At 39.6% G+C, this 20,994-nt stretch overlaps 1 protein-coding gene across 2 annotated transcripts; it reads left to right on the top strand.

Moving 5' to 3' along the window:
* Window positions 1-3,639: 3,639 nt before the first annotated feature.
* ampd1 (adenosine monophosphate deaminase 1) lies at window positions 3,640-20,108 on the top strand. Of its 2 annotated transcripts, XM_023334433.1 has the most exons (16): window positions 3,640-3,742; window positions 6,283-6,291; window positions 6,889-7,054; window positions 7,184-7,316; window positions 14,345-14,510; window positions 14,631-14,850; window positions 15,234-15,363; window positions 15,618-15,812; window positions 15,986-16,117; window positions 17,019-17,182; window positions 17,365-17,491; window positions 17,637-17,800; window positions 17,912-18,032; window positions 19,050-19,223; window positions 19,475-19,585; window positions 19,697-20,108. In XM_023334433.1, exons 1-16 carry the CDS (start codon window positions 3,721-3,723, stop codon window positions 19,850-19,852), a joined length of 2,190 nt encoding a protein of 729 aa, XP_023190201.1. In that variant the 5' UTR covers window positions 3,640-3,720; the 3' UTR covers window positions 19,853-20,108. The 2 variants fall into 2 exon arrangements, with proteins under 2 accessions (XP_023190201.1, XP_005814540.1); XM_005814483.2 differs by lacking the exon at window positions 6,283-6,291 and having other exon boundaries at window positions 3,641-3,742.
* Window positions 20,109-20,994: the final 886 nt, after the last annotated feature.

Here is a 20,994-nt window from a genome sequence, read left to right as displayed (position 1 = left end):
TAATACTCAGGAAAAATGATTCACATCAGCAGATGCCTCATGTCTATAGCAAATTCAAATTGTAAATTCAGAGATGGCAATCAGTGACCCGATCATTTTTTCATGTTTAATGTAACACATTTTGAATTATCTTGTGATCCAATGTACTTTTTCCAAAACATTTGGCTGAGTTTGTGACATTAGAATGGCATGGTTTATCTTTTGTTGTTTTGGTTTATTTATTTATTTTTGACAGAGATGTTTTATAGCTCTGGGTGTTCCTTTTTATCTTTTCAACAGGAAGAGTGATAGCAAGTCAAACAGAACATGTAAACAAGCTCCAACTCTGTCCAGCCTGATCTGTGCATTCACTTCTTCCTCAGAGCTAGAGCTAGGATTAGCTCTGAGGAATAACTTGCATCCTAAAACCTAATTCACACCCCAGCTCTTTAAAACCTGACCTCTAACCCTGAACCAGGGATCCACCGTACTGGGACTGGGCTTTGGTCCCCATAAGATCCACTGGTCTAGAGAAGGTTAGTAAATATGTCAGTAATGGTCCTAAATACAATAACTAAACAAGTACTCATAAGCACTTTGCATTGACTTCCATTCATTTCTCATTAATTTCTATAGCCTGATCTTAAATCGTTACCGGTACCTGGCTAACCCCAAACCTAATCTGAACTCAATTCACACCAAAGTCCTAACACACACACACACACACACGCACACAATTATATTTTTGAAAGATGCAGCATCAAGAGAAATAAAACCACATTAAAGTACTGTAGCCAATGTAGGACGTCTATGAGTAAAATATTTTGTCAACATGGTAACTATTGTTGAAATCCATAATTTAAAGATCAAGTACACACTTTAAGACAAGTTATTTTCTTGACAAACTGATGAAACCAACAGATGTAGCTGTGGTTGGCTACCTGTAGAACAGACAGCAGAGCATCAAGTTTGTGGACGAGGGTTTACTGCCACACTGTCACCATCATAAAGGTGAGCTAACTGAACTTCTGTAGGTTAAAGACGGACTGAAAGTCACTCCCAAGTGAACTGAACATTCTGCATGGCGATCATAGTACTGAGAAGTACTCACCAGAATTTAATAGGCTTGAGCTAGCAAAGGCCTCAAAGATGGTAGAAAAACAACCTCTCCTCTTCTTCTTAGAACTCGTCTTGCCCAACAGAAATGAGAGATTTGCAGTGCGGGAAACCCAATCCAGACGCTTTTTTGTGGGCTGAGGGGATCGGGAAACCACAGGTGGAGCGCTTAAGGCGGTGGTTCTTCTTCATAAAATTATGCTGGTTTGATTCAATTAGAGTGAAAAACATTTTTAATACTTGTTCATGTCTGCATTGTGGAACATTCAACATGAAGAGAAGGAACTTTGTTTTTGCTGCTGTTTTCACCTTTACAACTTCCTGAGCAGTAGAGGGAAAATCCTTGTAATCCAGTACTGGCTCACCGTACGGCTCAGGAGGATCAGGGTAACACGAGCCGCATGAACTCGAACGCCTCACTTCGTTGTAAAACACGGATCTTATCATCTCAACTTCACGGTCAGGAACAGTCTGATCCCGTCCAGATTCTTTAAAGAAGTGGTCATTTCAGTTACCTGGAGTAAATCTTTTGGTAATTTGTTGCACAGTGTTACGTTTTTGTGATGTTGAGGCCAAACAGGAAACGTTCTGTCTGAAACTTTAAGATTTAATTTTCAGATGAAATACAATGATATCTAGTCAAATTTTAGTAAATGAGTCATTGAAACAAAAATATAATGTTGAACATTGATTTTTTTGTTCAGATGGTAGTCAGAATCTGATGTGTAAAATCTGAATATGAAACAGACTGGAAGTTTTAGCCTGGAATTTACTGCAGTAAAAACTTTCCAATGGGGGTTTCAAAAATATTTAGGACCTGCCTCTGATTTAGGATAAAAAAGAAAAAAAACAAATTAACTTTTCAGTATTTGAAAAGTGACCTGATTCGTTGGCCTTTTCTAACCTGATCTCTTTAACTAGTTGTACTGGAAGGGAACCTTTGACATTTAGGATTGCATAACTAAAAATAGATGTTCAGTGAAGTGTTCTCAAGCAGCCCACACAGGATGAGTAGACAGCAAGTCTGCAAATAATCTGTCATATCTGAGCAAACCAGAAACATTAAAATGTTGTTTTTGAATTACATAAATAAATGTGTGGAGGAGGGAGTTAGGACCACCTACCTACCAAATGTTTTTATCCCCCTTTAATCTTTTCTTTTTTTTTGTCAAAGTGTAATCCCAAACATTAATGTATTTCATTGGGATTCAGTGTAATACATCAAAACAGTTGGGTTTAAGTGTGAAGTAGAGGGAGAGTGTACTTGACACTTTTTAAAAAACAAATTAAACTTTTAAAGTGTGCTGTTAATACTTTGTAGAAGAATATTTTATACTTAAAAGCTGAATGTTTTACTAATGTAACGTTACTAAACAACTTTAGTTCAGTCAGGAGTTTAATACTGTCATCAGCTCTTATGAATTCAGTTGGAGTTGCATCTGGACTTTGAGTAGGCTCTTCTAAACTAACAAAACTAACTTTCAAGCAGCTTTTCAGCAAGATGCATGAGCTTGTTTTAAGTGAATAATTGTTGATGAAAAAGTTTTTGCTCCACTAGCTGATTATTTTAATTATGATATTTTCAATCATTTTATTTAAAACATTTTTTAAATCAATATTAAAGAATTATTGACTTAAGCTGCTACATCGTGCTAAAAAGCTACTTGTAAGAAATTTGTACTGGAAACTAAAGCAGAAATACTTCACATAACAGCTCCATTTAATCTGGGATTATATCCACACAGGTTTATCCTGTTTAATAATGACCAGACTCAAAGGCAGCTAGCTAGCTGCCTTTGAGAGTCACTGGACTTTATTTGACAGCAGAGAGGGACAGAGTACAAATGCATTCACTTTTCAGATTTTAATTATTAAAAAACATAAAAACAAATATCACTCTCCATCCTCTTCACATCTGTGTGGTGATCAAAATTCACTAACACACATTAAAGTTTGTTGTCCTATTGTGATAAAATGTGAGAAGTTCAAGTGACAAGACAGAGTATTTCAGGAACTTCTTCATTCTAGAAACAATGCTGGTTTAGGAAGGCAACAAGTCCCACAGATGAGCTGAGCCAAGGTGGATGGAAAATTAAAAAACCCAAATAAACCAAAATAAACGGATTTTTCAGATCAAAATTAAACAGTCACAAAAAATGAGACAATATTTTCTGAATTTCTCCTGGAAACTTCAGCAGGATTTACGTTTCCTCATCCTTTCTCTTTTTATTGGCCACCTCGGTGTGTTATGACCCTCTGTTAAATACCAGCTGAGCACCAACCAATCAGTTTTACTGTCCCTTACGTTGTTGTTAGGATGTTATGTAACACGGACTGCCACACACACACACATTCACACACACGCACGCACTCATGCATCACTTTATGAAAACATTATGTCTGTCAGTGACACCTGAGTGCACACAGACACCCTAAAATAGATGTTGACACATATCAGCCCCCCCATCTCTTACATGAAGGCACGTTCATGCGGGGCGCAGCGCGTCCTGCGGACACGTGAGGCAGACTCAATTTAACAGAGCCCACTCCACGCAGGGGGCTTCACTCCGGCGCACTGACCTCCCTCTCCTTTCCACAGGAAGCGACTCCTGCAACGCCGTCGCCATGTCCAAAGTCCGGGTGCCAGGTGAGTGCTGGCATAGCAACCACAGGCTGTCATGATTGGAGGACTGAAGCTGTTCATGGCATTCTCTCAGGTGTTCCACAAAAGATGTGGTCATCATGCTGAACTTTTTATGTTTATTTTGTGTTTTAAAAAATGACCCACAGCATGGAGAAACATCAGAAAAATTGAGAAAAGAGACATCAGCATGAAATTCACAGAGTTGATCAGTAATTAATTACATGTACTCAGTATTTTTATTAAGAAATATCTCTGCTCTTACTTGAGTTACTTCACTGAATGAAGAACAAACTTGTTTTGACCAAAAATCCACCAGACACACACCTACCAGTTTTGTCAAAGTTTCATAACTTTGAAATTGAAAGAAATTTATCTGGAGAATTTTTTTTCTTTTCCCTGTTTTTGTCAGTTGTCACTATGTTCTTTTATATTAATATTTTAATTTATTTTATATTCATTATTTCAATTTTGGTCATTAAAATACCACATTGTACACATAATTTTATATTCTGGTCAGTCTAATGATGTCATTTTAAAATATTAAATGTTTGATGTTTTGATCACTCAGGACCAGAGTAGATTTTTGACCAATTACTTTTTTATTCTTCAGGGCAGTCTTTGGATACTCTACCCACGTCAGTAAACACATCACATCTTTTAGCTTTTCACAGTAAATTCACATCCTAGCTGTCAACTTTATCTGTCAGATCACTTTGGTTCTGATGCACTTCATTTCAAAATAAAGATTGATCTTGACTTGTAGCGAGTTCTTATCATTTACTCCTGCAGCTTTAAATGAGGAGGATATGATAAAGCTATAATAAAGCAGAATATAGTAACTGCTTCAATATCACCTCTAAAAGCGCAGCAGGATGATGATAGACGTGACTTGTCAGCTGAGAGTCCCTTATTAATGTGGGATGAGCGCGGATCGAGTAGTTTTATACTTCTTATCTTGACTCATCCAACCTCTTCTGGTTTCATTGGTTGTATCAGATCTGCAGCATGAAAAAGTCTGTTGGTTTATTTTGACCCAGAGCTCTGATGGGAGCTAATTATAGGCTTGCCTTTACCAGGCATGAGACATCTGGCTTGTAGTGTAATGTAATGTAGTAGTAGTTGGTGGAGAATGGGATTTAGTCTGATAGTTCTACAACGCTGTGGATCAAAACTCAATCAAATCAAAAGTGAATGACCAAATAACACAAATCAGCCAGAAGGAAATGACTTTTCTTCCAGAGCCAGCTCATGATATTAGAGATATGACTCCCCACCCAGGGTGGCATAGTGAGGCGGAATGGGGGTTGGCAACAATGTTACCTGTTTGGTTCACTAAAATAAACCCTCCTGCAGCCTTCTGTAAGACTGAACTTGGCATTTGATGCACAGCGATTCAGGATAATGTCACGCTGACATCATGCTAACTTTATGCTAACGTCACGCTAAGGTCAAGCCACAGTCATGCTAACATCATGCTAAGAGCTTCTTCATTTTATGTGCCCATTTTATCTTACATTTCTTTTCTTTTCTTTTCTATTTTTTTAAATATTGTACTATTCTTGAGTTGGAGAAACAGAAGAATTCCAATGTGCTTACACATCTGTGCAAATGGTAATAAATTCTATTCTATTCTACTCTTCATTTGATAATCTCTCATTCAAAATCTGAAACACTTACAGCAGCTAACATCAGCTGGATTAGTTTCAACTAAACAAAGAGCTTTTCAAGCACAGCTGGAGATTTTTTTAACCCTTAAAAATAAACAACAAAAGTCAAAACAAATGTATTCTTAATTATTTTATTTAGTTCTAGACCAAAAAATGAAAACCACTATATGCAAATGGTTGAAAATGTTATGGAAATATTCCATAACTACTGAAGGTTCACTAACATTTATGTTTTTACTTCTTCATAGAGCACAGAGCTCTCCTCCTTCATTTTCTGTTTTGTAAAAATTCACTTTGAAAAGGTTTATTTTATAAAAATGTAATGACAGCTTTGAATAGAAGAGGTAATATTTATGATAAATGGACTGAAAGTGGAAACAGCACAAAGTTTTCAGAATGAACAGCTTTTGAACATTCGCACAATAAAGTCAAATTCAATCACAAGTTATTGACCTAAACAGTCAGAACAAGATTTACACAAATGGTTCTTAAAGCATCTGTAAGTGCCTGTAAAATCCACAGCATATTTTTTTTCCAGTTCTTGTTTATTTGACTCAAAGTTGTTCTGCTGGGAAATCAGAAATCTTTTGCATGGGTTGTGAAAATGCAGTTACCATCTCTTTATGAATCGACTGATTTTACTCAGAAAGAAGCCGTTGACTTCATGAAGCTGTTTTCATGATCATCCTCACTTTTAAACCCTCATCTAACCTCCAGGTTCCCATCATTACTTACTGTAGTAGAACATCTATGATACTTTATTTTTAATATGTGGTTGTTTACATGATTATAACATTTCTAACTGATGTATTTATAACCCTCTCTTTTTGTGATTTTTATCCTGTTTGATGCAACTTTCCTGAACGGTACAATCAGTTCAACAGAGTAAGTATGGAAGCTGAGAAGCCAAGCATCATTTTCAGCTCCCTGTTGGATTAGTTGTGTTGCTTTAGACTTTGTTGGCTGTACAGTAGGAGCATGTCACAACCAGACACTCGCCCTTCTTTCTAATATCATCTATCAATCAGAATCACTTCCAGAACTGTCCCTTGTTTTCTTATCTAGTCCTTACAAGGAGTCAGGCCTTCTTGGTTTCCCAAACTCTCAAAAACTCTGGAGAACGATTGGTTTGACTGCTATGGTTACAAGAAAGTCTGACACCTTGAAAGCAAAGATACTTTACAAAAGAGGGTTAAACACACAAGTCTAGGCTTGAGTGTTGAAGATATTTAATCCATAGATCTGTTGTCAGAGCTGCAGATTTGTAGTGTTTGAATCAGTATCTATTCAACGCATGTAATGGAGTCTGTATGCATCAGTTTAAATAAGCTTTACATGTGACCGTCATGTACATTGCTGTCATGTTTCTACAAACTAGATTAGAAGTTGGTCCTGAATGCGGTTTGAGCAGAGCTGTCCAGTCCTGCATGGGGTCAAGGACGATACATTTGAGTTAGTAAAAATGTTTGTCACACCTGGCAGAGACCGATGACAACATGAGGGCCTTCGCCGAGAAGGTTTTTGCATCGGAGACTAAAGACGAGCAGGTGCGAGATGAAATCTCATTGTTTGATGTGGCTGAAGACTGTCCCATCCTTCACCAGGAGATGGCACACCACCTGCATGCCGATGACAACACAGAGAAACGGTGAGATGGAGCACGCTGCAAAATAAAATAAAAAGAATCCAGATTTTTAAATTCAGGGTTGGCTCATATAGTTTAAAGTGTAAGAGTGAGTTCGCTGAAGTGTTTGTAATGTTTGTCTCCGGCTAACAGCCAAAGACTTCAGCGCAGCCGTACCATGGCCGCCCCCCAGGCAGCTGCTGCCCCCGTGGTGGTGGACATCCCAATCTATCTGGAGGTCCCTGACTTCCAGAGAGTGGACATCATTGGTGACTACGCTGCTGGGGTACAGTCTACTTCCTAGAACAATCTGGAAGACTAGAAGCTTAACTACACTATATAAGCCTAAACTAGTGACTTATGGTGACATACGTTTATTTTAATGAAAGTGGGGAAGGAGAAAAGTATTTATTATTTACCTTCCAAGTATTTCAAATGAGGTTGGAATGCCGCTGTTTCCATCATCCTAATCTTTAACTCAGGGTCAACTTCCAAAACATAAATCTTACTACTAATATTAGTCAGAAGACAAATGTTAAATCCAAATCTGAAAATAAATCCAAATCTGGTAAGAGTAAAAAAGATAAAACTTTGTCCTCGAAGGCACCAAGGTACCATGATTTAGTACAGATTTGAACTTTACCAAATCTGTACTAAATCATGGTGGGTTTAACGGGAAGTACCCCCCACCCCCATCTAATTCTGCCCAGGGCCTCATAAAGCCTTAGACTTAGACTTGTACTTTATTGATCCTTTGGGAAGACTCCCTCAGGAAATTGAAGTTACCAGCAGCTCCCAGGCAAAAAACAAAGATAACACACAGTAAGCAAAAGTGCAAAAGAATACAAAATACAAATTAAATACTAAGGTACACACTAAATGTGAGTAACCAAAACCTTAAATTATGCAAAAAAAAAAACAACCTTAAATTATGCAAGAAACAAGGAATAAGAATATAAATAAATATAAATACAACACAAAAAAATATAAGAATTTGGCAGATAGATTGACCAGTGATATCGTATTGCACGATGTGGTTTGACCTGATAAGTATGGAGAAAAATACAAGGGGTCACTACTCCTTCTACCCTCTGTCCTGTGTCACCCCCCCCCCCCCCCATGAGGAATTGTACAGTCTGAAGGCATGGGGGACAAAAGAGTTCTTAAATCTATTGGTCCGGCACTTGGGAAGCAGCAGTCTGTCACTGAACAGGCTCCTCTGGCTGCTGATGACGGCGTGTAGAGGGTGGCTGCTGTCGTTCATGATGTCCAGCAGTTTGTTCAGTGTCCTCACCTCTGCCACCGTCACCAGAGAGTCCAGCTTCATGCCGACCACAGAGCCGGCACGCCTGGTCAGTTTGTCCAGTCTGGACGTGTCCTTCTTGGATATGCTGCCTCCCCAGCACACCACGGTGTAGAAGAGGACACTGGCAATCACAGACTGGTAGAACATCCAGAGCAGTTTGCTGCAGATATTAAAGGACCGCAGTCTCCTCAGGAAGTATATCCTGCTCTGCAGTGTGTTTTGACCAATCCAGTTTACTGTCCAGTCACAGCCCGAGGTATTTGTAGGAGTCCACGACCTCAACCTCAGTTCCCTCTAATGCGACTGGTCTCGGCTTTGGTCTGGACCTCCCAAAGTCTATAACCAGCTCCTTCGTCTTAGCGGTGTTGAGTTCCAGGTGGTTTGTGTGGCACCAGAGAGCAAAGTCCCTCACCAGACAGCGATACTCCTCCTCTCTGTCGTCCCTGATACATCCGACTATGGCTGTGTCATCAGCATACTTCTGTATGTGACACAGCTCCGAGTTGTAGTGGAAGTCAGAGGAGTACAGGGTGAAGAGAAGAGGGGCCAGCACTGTGCCCTGGGGGGCTCCTGTGTTGCTGACCACAGTGTCAGACACGGTGTCCTTCAGCCTGACATACTGCAGCCTGTTGGTGAGGTAACTATGGATCCAGGTGACCAGGTGCGGGTCTACTCCCATGCTGTTTAGTTTATCCTGGAGCAGAAGGGGCTGGATTGTATTAAAGGCACTGGAGAAGTCCAAAAAAAGGATCCTCACCGTGCCGCTGCCCTTATCCAGGTGGGAGTGGGCCCGGTGCAGCAGGTAGAGGATGGCATCCTCCACACCAACATCTGACTGGTAGGCGAATTGCAGGAGACCCTGGGCATGTTCCATCTGGGGTCTGAGGAGGCCGAGGAAGAGCCGCTCCAACGTCTTCATCAGGTGTGAAGTAAGTGCCACGGGCCGAAAGTCATTCAGCTCGCTGGGCCTGTTCTTCTTGGGCACTGGGACGATGCAGGATGTCTTCCAGAGGGTGGGCACTTCCCTTAGCTGCAGGCTGAGGTTGAAGATCCGCTGTAGTGGCTCTCCCAGTTCAGTAGCGCAGGTCTTCAGCAGCCTTGGACACACCTGGTCCGGCCCTGCTGCTTTCCTGGGCTTGAGCTTCCTCAGCTGTTCTCTGACCTGGTCTGTGGTGATGTGGGGCGGGGGTTGTGCTGAGGTGTGTGGGGGGGTTGTCAGTGTAGTGTTGTCTGGGGGGAGGTGTGTGGTAAGGAGCAGGGGTGGCTGCAGTGAGAGAGGGGGTTAGGGGGCCATGGACTGGTTGAACCTGTTGAAGAAGTTGTTCAGTTCGTTTGCCCTCTCCATTGTTCCCCCAACGACTCTGGTCTTTGTGTTGAGGCCAGTGATGGTCCTCACACCTTCCCAGACCTCCTTCATGTTGTTCTCTCTCAGCTTCTGCTCCACCTTTCTCCTGTAACTGTCTTTTGCTTCCCTCACACACTGTTTCACCTCCTGCTGTGCTGCCTTCATGGCCTCCCTGTCTCCTCTCCTGAAAGCAGCCTTCTTCTTATTGAGGACAGTTTTGACTTCCCGCGTTACCCATGGCTTGTTATTAGGGTAACAGCGGACAGTCTTGGCAGGGGATACCACATCTGCACAGAAGTTCAGATAGTCCGTCAGGCAGTGTGTCAGCCCCTCTATGTCCTTGCTATGCGGGCTGAACAGTGCATCCCAGTCCGTGGTGTTATAACAGTCTCTCAGAGCACTCTACATCTCAGGGGACCACCTCCTGATGGAGCGGGATGTTATAGGCTGCTTTTGGACCAGGGGGGTGTACAGTGGCTGTAAGTGAACGAGGTTGTGATCTGAGAACCCGCGATACGCGAAATCCGCGAAGTAGGCACCTTTATTTTTTTACATTTCCATAATACATTGAAACCAAAGAACAAAACCTTTTTACAGGCCCAAACATTTGTTTAACAAATAAAAAGTACCGTATAAACATTTTTTTTTATTTTTACAAATAACTACTGTACTGTAAAATAATAATTTTAAAATGAACTGAAGGATTCCCGTGCCCGAATTGCGGAGATCAGCGCCGCCCCACCGCGACCTGAGTTATTGGATTAGAACGGGAGAAAATGAAAAATGATTATGAAAAAAAACAAAGTACAGTAGGACAAATAGTGACTCATGTGTATTTCACAGCTCTTCTGACTGAGCCGCTGCATCCTGACTCCGCTCTGTAGCGGTTTTTTTTCTTCTAAAGCCCGAGGTGCAGGTGTGTTTTTTCGAGAGAAGAACATAGTTATCGGTAGTTGTTGTCGTTCTTTTTTCTTCTGGGCAAAAAGATTCTTATAAACCGACATGCAACCATCGATTATGTTAAATATGGCAAGCTGTTTTACGTATGTGTATATATTATACCGCAACGTTGTTGACACACAGGTAGAGAAGAAACAGAGAGACTGTTTAGCCAATCAGAATGCAGAACACAATGCACGATGCAAATCCGCGAAGCAGCGAGACCGTGAAAGGTGAACCTCGAAATAGCGAGGGTTCACTGTACTCCGATGTTGTTTTGTTACTCATTCTGCTGCAAGTTGGCTCAATTTGGACGCGCAAGACCTAACAGGTAAAATCCAGTTTAGGATTTTCAAAATAAAAGATCCGGAAGTAGTTCATTATTTCTTGCGCGGCCCGGTGGTTGGGGACCACTGGTGTAGCAGACAGGCTTCAAGGTGTAGAAGTTGTATCAGTTCTGCCATTATGCTATACTTAGCTAACGGGAAGCTAAGTGTGTTTGCGAGACGGCCACGCACTTGACCACGTAGAGTGGGCATCAGCCAATGAAAAGCGGCCCCTCTGGTAAGGTCCGTGTATTGAAGAGATGTTAATAGGCTGTTACTGAATAACTGGTGTGATGAGTATTTTCATTACAGAGAAGTGATAAAATATATGGCAAACTTAAAATTTGCAGTATGTTGATCACAGGTGTTGTTTTCACTTCCCTGATATTGAATTTCACTGACTGCATGTTTCAGTGAATGAGCGGCCATCACCAGAGGCCAGGGCCGGATCGGAGCTCAGGTTTCAGGGCCACGAGTTTGGTATCTCCACTTCCTGGAAAGGAATGCTGTAGATGAGCTGGCTTGTTATGTCTGCTGCAGCTGCAAGTCTCACAGTTAGCATGAACCCACCTACTCTAATAACAACACAAATTCTACATACAGACATTTTGTAGGGTGTGTAGTTGTAGGTTTGATTCCACCTTACCTCTGTCACATGTCACACACTGATCTGTGCACTGGTGTATAAATGTGTGTGAATGTGGCTTTGACTGGTCAGTGTGACTGGAAAAGTTCAGTCTAGTTACCATTTTAAATAGAAAACATCTGTTAGAAATGTGATCGATTTTTTACATCTTGTAACAATTTTTTATATGTATTTTCCAGGCACATAGCACCATTTTATAACACAGTCAAGTAACTATGTTACCTTCAGTTGTTATAAAAATGCTGCAGTGGTGGGAAGTAACGAAAATTGAACTTCGTTAAAAGTGTACTTAAGTACAATTTTTATGTATCTGTACTTTACTTAAGTAGATTTAAGAATGGATACTTTCGACTTTTACTCCACTGCATTTTACAGTAAGTATCTGTACTTTCTACTTCACTACATTTCTACAAAACCGTCGCGTTACTAGTTACATCCAAGTCGCGTTGCGCTTTTTTTCCGTCATAATGTGAAGTTCAGGGACTTAACATGGCGCTGTAAAATCCAAGCAATAACGTGACTTGCTGATTCCGTGTCTGTTGTCACCCATCGCCTCCTCCTTTCATTCGCATGCGGAGCTCCGAGACATGCGCAGTAGTTTCCTATGAGCGGGAGAAGATGTCTGTCTAATAGTAATAGAATTTCGCTACATAAAACATAAGATTTGGCGACATGTAAAATCAGCAGCGCTTCGCTTTCACAGACGGTGGCGTCACTTGAAAAGGAAACGTAAAGAAAGATAAGCTCTGTGGACGTGATGTTAGCAAAGCTAGCTGTACAGAGACAACTTTTTTTCATCGCAGATGCAACCTAAGTGTCACTCATGCGCTGAATTATTGTGCAGAGGTGTTGACTAACGTGTCGCATATATGGGACAACGCTGTGTCCAAAGTCTACAATATAGTGCTATAACATTCAGGAACGATCTGATTCTTCTGGACGGATCTTTACTAAGTCCTACAGGACTGAAGCCTCACTGAGAGCCGTTCTTTGTTCTTGTGATGCTCTGCATACACTGCAGTCGCTATTATTATTTTATTTAATTGAAAGAACGCAGAACATGCTCATTGCTCTTTAATTGTTTTCGCCTCCTGTCATGGTGGCAGACAGGGTGAGAACAGTCAAGGTGCTCCTTCTGCTTGGTTACTTGGTTGCGCCTTGGACAGTGTTCGTAGTTGAGCGTTGTTTACCGTTAATGCGGTAAACAACGCATTAATGTTGTTTACCGTTAAAGCAATTAATGTTAATTAAACATTAATTGCTTAATGTTTAATGGTGCAGACAGTTGTGGTTTCTGACATGGGCGATATGGGCAACCGCCCAGGGCGTTATCTTTTTAGGGATGGCAGGAGACCTCCGTGGATTGTGGCACAGCAGAATGAAGAAGAGTTTGAACTGATAATGATGCTGGTTAAATTTATTCCAGCTCTAAGTATTTAATATCTAGGTTTTTTATGGGAGCAATTGATAGGTGCACTTAATTTTATTGTGTCATGTAGCACTGGGCGCTGGTCTTGGTCTTGACTTGGACTCGGGTTTGGTGGTCTTGACTACAACACTGCTTCTTGGCTCCTTGGTTGCATGTCCTCCTCCCTCCCCCCCTCCTTCTTCCCATCCCCTTTCTGTTGGATTTCTTTCAAAATAAATGCCATTAGTGGCAAAAAAAGTGAAGTTCATGCTATGTTAGGACAGGAGATGAGATGTTTCCGTCCCTGAAATTATGATGCATAGAATCACATATCTAAGTCTAAATTGTCACAGAGAGTAAACAAAATAACAACATGCTTTATCTGTGGCATTGTTAATTAAAATGGCACATTTCTGATCTATTAAAATGAAATACGATAGATATTCTTAATGATATTGTATTAGCGATTAGGTAATGCTTTCAGCAAGTACTTTTACTTTTAATACTTAAGTATTTTTGAAAGCCAGTACTTTTTAACTTTTACTCAAGTAAAAATGTTAATGTGGTACTTTTACTTTTACTAGAGTACATTTTTGTCTCTGTGTTTGTACTTTTACTTAAGTAAATTTTTTTGAGTACTTTCTCACTGAAATGCTGTACATATCAAACATGACTTTGAGAAATTTGACTTTGTAATTTAAAGCATTGAAATTGGGTTTCAATGCTGTCTCTTTAAAAACTCCTGCTCTTTCTGAAGCTCCGCCTTCAGGAAGTCATCATGACATGGCTCCTCTATTAACCCTTTAATAACGTTATTGCAAGTGTTTATCTGAGGAATGGCTCCTATAATTAACTCAGCAGTTCCACCAGCCAGTTGCTGCTGGCTAATCTGAAGGAGCTGAATGAGGGAGGGGAGCTCTGTGAGGCACTGGAAACTGCAACTCTGAAGAGGAGCTTTGTCCTCAAAGGCAGGGCTAGGTCCACCCAGGCATTTTGCACAGCTGTAACCCTGGAGATTACAGGATTTCTCAAACATTCATGAAAGAATCAAGGCAACTCTATCTGTATGTTTTTGATGAGGAAATAATATTATAACATGACCTACAGCTCAACAAAGTAAATTTTACTGATCCTTACATACATAAATCAAATTTATTCAAGGTAATACCAGCCAACAAAACTGGAAGTATTTACTCTGCTTTGAAAAACTGGGCCTACTGGATATGTCAGACCTCAGACCTTCTATATTTTTATTCATAAAATCGTTCAGTTGAGGTCAACTCTAAAAAATGTTTTTAATAAACAGGTACAGTATATTTTGTCTGTTTTTTCTCATCTGAGCAGGTGACCATGGATGACTTTGAGTTGTCTTGTAAGGGTCTGTACCGTGCCTTAACCATCAGGGAGAAATACATGAGGCTAGCCTATCAGCATTTTCCCAGAACAGCCTCCCAGTTCCTGCGTCAGATAGAGGGGAACATGTTTAAAGTTGAAGATGAGGTCCAGCCAGGTGAGAAGACAGAAAGACTAGCATAGTGATTTTACCAAAAACAGACAAGCATCATCCACAAAGCAAGATTTATTCTTTGCCTTAATGGCTTTTCTTTCTACCAAATCACTGAATCCTCAGTCTTCAATGCTCCTCCAAAAGATGGGGAGGACCCTTTGGGCACCTCAGACCTGCCAGAGAATCTTGGCTATGTGGCTCGTATGAAGGACGGCCTCATGTATGTGTACAACGACGCTGCAGCTGCTGACAAGCATCAGCCCAAGGACCTACCTCATCCAGACTACAACACCTTCATTGATGACATGAACTTCCTCATCGCGCTGATTGCTCAGGGCCCAACGTGAGTCCGTTCTGAAACATCTACTTAACTTTCATTCTCTAAGCATTATGAAAACTATAATTTCTCTTCAACTAGAAGTGACTGAGAGTGCAAGCCACCAAATGCTGTCCAATAAAACAATGTCATGTAAGGAGGATAAATGTCAACCCATGCTAAACACATGGGTTTTTAGCATGGGTTGACATGCTAAAAACCCTACTTTAGTGATGTTCTACCTGATGTATTTTTATTCAGATTTGTTCTTAAGTAAATCTTTTGATCAGAAGTGCCATTATTGTTGTTATTTACATATATTCACCATTTACACAAACTCTTTGCTGTTATCGCCCATAAATAGAGTTTAATTTCTTAGAGTTTTCTACAAGCTTGTATTTATTTTTTAGGAAGACTTACACTCACAGGCGTCTGAAGTTCCTCATGTCCAAGTTCAATGTGCATGAGATGTTGAACGAGATGGAGGAGATGAAGGAGCTGAAGATGAACCCCCACAGGGATTTTTACAACTGCAGGAAGGTACTGCAACAAATTCTGCAAACACAGACAACTATGAACAATTATACAAAACACAAAACATAACGTGTAATAATTAATTAAACATAAAATTACCTGTAGGTTATAAAAAAACAGTTAAAAGGGATATTACTGAAAACATGAGGAAAGCTGTTACTCAAACTGTTCCTCTGCTGTGGCTCCCTCTAGTGACCACATTCAGGCATCACACCAAGCGAAACGAACAATTATAATTTGTTATTGTCGTGGTGTTTCAGGTGGACACCCACATCCATGCTGCTGCCTGCATGAACCAGAAGCATCTGCTGCGCTTCATCAAAAGGTCTTACCGTGTGGATGCTGACCGGGTGGTGCACAACCTTAAAGGGCGGGAGGTCACCATGAGGGAGCTGTTTGAATCCCTCAACCTGCATCCATACGATCTCACCGTGGACTCTTTGGACGTGCACGCTGTAAGCTCCTATTAGGAATAGATTGCATCAATTGGATGTCAATATACCGTTTAAAAAATTAAAAAGGTCAAATTAACATGAATGAGTGCATACTTAATATATGAAAAATATTCAACATCTACAGACTGTTAGAAAAAATGTATGAAATGTGTTTATGAACTGTTTTTCTGAAGGGGAGACAAACATTCCAACGTTTCGATAAGTTCAATGCTAAGTACAACCCTGTAGGAGCCAGCGAGCTGCGGGACCTCTACCTGAAGACCGAAAATCACATCAGTGGGGAATATTTTGCCACTATTATTAAGGTCTGCTCGTACAAACTTAATTCTGCAATGCAATAAATATGTAAATGTACTGTTTTAAAATGCATTTATATTAATTTCTACAGGACAAAAGTGCTCTCACAGAAAATGTCCTATAGTTGTAAATGCAAACATATCTGGAAGTTTTCATTTGAACATTTTAGCTTCTCATGTTATGATATTGATAGCATAAATACCAATGTATCAATGTAGCTTGAGCCAAAACTAAAGAACAAGCTAGAATGTGCAAATATGTAAACTAATGTTACCATATGCTAAAGACGGCAGTTATCGTTCTATAATCATAGTTTACAGTGTAAATATTTTTCTCTGAAGCACCAAAGTTAGCCAACATCTAAATAGGACATGCTTTTAAACAAAGGTACTTTTTTTTAAATCCAAAGCTACTTTTTTTTTTACAGCTACTGTTTGCTAACATGCAATTTTACAATTTTAGCAGGTTATCTTACCAAACTTACTAAAGTTAGCACATGTTAGCATTTTAAGCTAGTGATGATATATAAGTTCCAATATTGTTTATTGATAGCATTTTTGATTGTATTGGTTACCAGTCTGAATCAATAGTGAGACCATTTAGAGATTATTTAATGTTTTTCTCTTTTTTAGGATGTGGTCCTTTTGGCTTAGTTAGTCGATGGTGTCAAAATGAGGCCTAAAAGGAGCATCTGCAGATAGGTTGTTTTATCAAGCTGCTGTAATTCTGGTTAAGCAGAATTAGGGTTTTGACAATGAAATCCGTAGCACTTTGTCATTAGTTAAATAGATTCAGGAAACTTGAAAAGTGGCATTATTGTTACATACACATGTAAAAGAATAACTATGTGAAATTTCAAGAACTAAATTGAACAATGTTCAGCTTTATCTGACCTTGTTCTGACTACAGGAAGTAGCCAGTGACCTGGAGGAAGCCAAGTACCAGTATGCTGAGCCCCGTCTGTCTATCTATGGTTGTAATCCCAATGAGTGGGGTAAGCTCTCCGGTTGGTTTGTAAAGCACAGAGTCGTCTCCCCCAACCTCAAATGGATGATTCAAGTCCCCAGAATCTAGTAAGTGTTCATAATTTTATAGAATGACCACCTCTGTAGCATTTTTAACATAGATTTTTCCTGTTTTGTATGTTTAAAGTTATCTAAAACCCTAAACCTATTTTGTATGTAATAAACATCTGTAATGCTGATAGTGGTCCAGAAGGGTAAATGATGTTCTTTTTATGTCATTTCAACCTCAGTGACATCTTCAGAGGCAGGAACTTTGTGCCACACTTTGGCAAAATGTTGGAGAACATTTTCCTTCCCGTGTTTCAGGCCACCATTGATCCACAGTCCAACCCAGAGCTCAGCATCTTTCTTAAGCACGTGAGTCAAGATGAAAATCTAAATATTAAGACAGATCTTAGGAAATAATTATTTTGAAAACACTCTAAATAATTAGATAAAGATTGCCCTAAAATGAAACATTATTATTGTATTAAAGGTAAGCTGTTTTCCTCTTGTTGTGCAGGTGACAGGATTTGACAGTGTGGATGATGAGTCCAAACACAGTGGCCACATGTTCTCCACAAAAAGTCCAAAACCAGAAGAGTGGGACATCGTCAAGAACCCCTCCTATACTTATTATATCTACTACATGTATGCCAACATTGCTGTTCTTAACCAGCTGCGTAGGTCAGTATCTTTGCTTCCAAGCACAATTCATTTGACTCTAGAAGTAAAGGTCATGTTGGCTGTATTTTTGGGGATGTTTTTGTGTTTACTTGCCTCCTTCTTGCTCTTTAGACAGAGAGGATTGAACACGTTCACATTCAGGCCTCACTGCGGTGAGGCTGGAGCCATCACCCACTTACTGGCAGCCTTTATGACTGCTGACAACATCTCTCATGGTCTTAACCTCAAAAAGGTCAGTCAAGAAACATGTTTTCAATAAGTGCCATCTCTTCTGCCAACCTTCTGTCAAGAAGGTGTGAAAGGAAGAGACTATTTAACGATGGTATTTATGAACACAACTTAATTCAACTCGTCAAACATCACCGAAGGAACGATTGGGTAGGTTAAGCTGAACACTTTATTTCGAAGTCCTGAAACAGTACATAGCTTTCCACATAACAATAATTTAAAGTAATAAATATTTTTTCACTTCCAGTGGTTTGCAACCTGTTTGAACCAGTGAAACATATCACTGCTTTCATCTATTGATGAAGATATTCCTTTAGTGTTAATTATCAACTTGTCTTGGCAATAGCTGCCAGCACCAAAACAAATTGTTATGTTCACTATTTTTTGACTTACAACTAGAACGATCTCAACTTTGATATGGGATTACAAAACATATGTAGCATTATTCTCACACAGTTCAACTTGCAGTATTGCAAACAAAGGCACTTCAAACAAAATAACTTCCTGTTACACGTGTTAAGAGACTCAATGTTAATCTGATTCCCATTATTATGTTTTAATTATAAATGCAAATGTTTTGTTTTTGATGGAATTGTCCTTTACACTTTGCTAATATTCAAAGTAATTCAGTTCCTAAAAACTCTGGTACATCTTAAAAAATGTCCTGAGAAAATATCTTTAACTATTTATACTAAATCAGTCAGATTTTTTATTAGATATAATTGTTAATAGTGATAAGAAATTAAATAAACTGCATATATTGGGTGGGGCCAGCCCCAAAGCAAATTTCTGTCATTTTTAACCTAAAAACTAAATACTAAAATCTGCTAAATGCTAATTACTCTGCTTGTAAGGTGTTAATACTGTTGAGTGTATTGCTGGTTTTTAACAATTCTTTGCTAGTGACGGTGACAGAAAAATATTTTTGAAAGATTGGGTGTAAGGTAAACAGTTTCTCAGACTGCCAGGTATCTAACCTTGGAAACTCATAATTTGCACCTGTCAATGTTTTTCCAAACAGAGTCCAGTTCTCCAGTACTTGTACTTCTTGACCCAGATCCCAATCGCCATGTCCCCTCTTAGCAACAACAGCTTGTTCCTGGAGTATGCCAAGAACCCGCTGCTGGAGTTTCACCAGAAGGGCTTGATGGTGTCTCTGTCCACTGACGACCCCATGCAGTTCCACTACACCAAGGTCTGCGGCCCTTAGGGCCACAATGATGCATATCACAATCACACACTCAGTGCTGTTCACAAAGGCTATTATAAAACCTATAGTTCTTTAGAATAATGTTTTTAAGATCAGAAGTTGGTCTTTGTGTTAATGTTTCACAAAGACCAATTATGAATTGCCTTGTCCAACAAAAGCATGAGTGAAAAACACTGTACATGGGACACACACAAAATATGTAAAAGCCTTTTTTAACTTAGTTTTTATGTTCACAGGAACCCCTAATGGAAGAGTATGCCATTGCAGCTCAGGTGTTCAAGCTAAGCACTTGTGACATGTGTGAGATTGCCAGGAACAGTGTGCTGCAGAGTGGCTTGTCTCATGAGGTAACTAACATTATGACACTGCTTTAAATGAAAAACACGTTTGTATTCACCTGGCACCAACCAGGCTTGTTTTGAGTAGATCTGCTTCTCATACCTGCGTTTTGGTTTCAGGAAAAGATTCACTTCTTGGGTTCAGATTACCAGAAAGAAGGCCCAGAGGGCAACGACATCCGTAAAACCAACGTGGCTCAGATCCGCATGGCCTATCGCTTTGAGACGCTGTGCTATGAGCTCAACCTCATCAAGGAGGGCCTGAAGGTGGAGTGAACACGGCAGAAACACGCAAGCCTTTTGTCAAAGCTCACCTGAAACGGGTGTAGACAGGATTATGCTAAAGTTTTTTACAGGAGGACTTTGACAAAAGAAACCATTTACAACATTTAAAGAAACAGACACTTCTGATGAACTACTGTTGGATCTTTCTGAGACAGAATGGTTTGGATAAATGGATTTCACTGTTTCCAGAGGGAGAAACATTATGCACAACAAGTAATGGAAATAAAACATTACAAATAACAACTAACTCTCTTTCATTTCTTTTTTTTGTTACTTGCATAAACTTGCATTGATTTAGTCATCATACAGTTACTTAGCTTGAAGCAGCCGTTACAACAGCAATAAAATATATATATGTGAGATTTGAACGATTTTAATGAGCATATAAAACCATGAGTGTATGGTTTTATACTCATGACAATACATGAAGAATATCAAATTAAAATGAGAAATAAACCGCTAAATGTTTGGGTCCATGAAAAAGAAACAGTTGAATAAATAAATTCAGAATTTCTTGCTACAAAGAACTCTGAAATAGCATTGTAAACAAGCAATTACATGTTGTTGAATTGTGCTGCCTGTGAAAACTTATACCTATTTTTATGTCGTTCAAAGTTTAGGTCTATCTTGATTCTTTGTGTCAGCACAAAGAGGAACTTAGTTATTGTAAATGGTCATGCACATTTTATGAAGTTGTTTATCGTCTTGATTTATTATACATAATCTTGAGTCTTGACAGGAATTCCTTGATGAAATGCTTATATAGGTAAAAATACTAATATAAATTTATATTGTGAGTTAAGTGGATTGACTTTTCAAATAACAAAATGTAACTATCTACATTTTGAAAGACTGTTCTTAACTACAGTCTCAAATCTACGGCTTATTTATATATTTTAACATGCGGTTTGGTGCACATGTGTGTCTGGTGTCTGAATTTCCCGGGACACGTGAAAAAATCAGCACGTATTCATGTTAACAGCTGCTGGAGTGGATACGGTGATGTCTTCCCACTTGAAAAACTCCAAAAAACCCAACTTTCTCACAGTCCAAAACTTTGTCAAGTTACACAGAAACATGTAGAGTGACAACCAGAAGTTTTTGAACTAGCATAATAAAAGTTTCACCTCCCC

The sequence above is a fragment of the Xiphophorus maculatus genome, chromosome 1, assembly GCF_002775205.1.
Source record: "Xiphophorus maculatus strain JP 163 A chromosome 1, X_maculatus-5.0-male, whole genome shotgun sequence".
NCBI lineage: Eukaryota > Metazoa > Chordata > Actinopteri > Cyprinodontiformes > Poeciliidae > Xiphophorus > Xiphophorus maculatus.
This window is presented reverse-complemented; position numbering and strand designations above follow the sequence as displayed.

Bases quoted from the DNA above. Each gene is read 5' to 3' on its own strand.
- ampd1 (XM_023334433.1), top strand. From the start codon at position 3,721: ATGTCCAAAGTCCGGGTGCCAG. The intron at 7,317-14,344 runs GTACAGTCTACT...TCATCTGAGCAG, and splicing joins TTGGTGACTACGCTGCTGGG to GTGACCATGGATGACTTTGA. The intron at 14,851-15,233 runs GTGAGTCCGTTC...TTTATTTTTTAG, and splicing joins CTGATTGCTCAGGGCCCAAC to GAAGACTTACACTCACAGGC.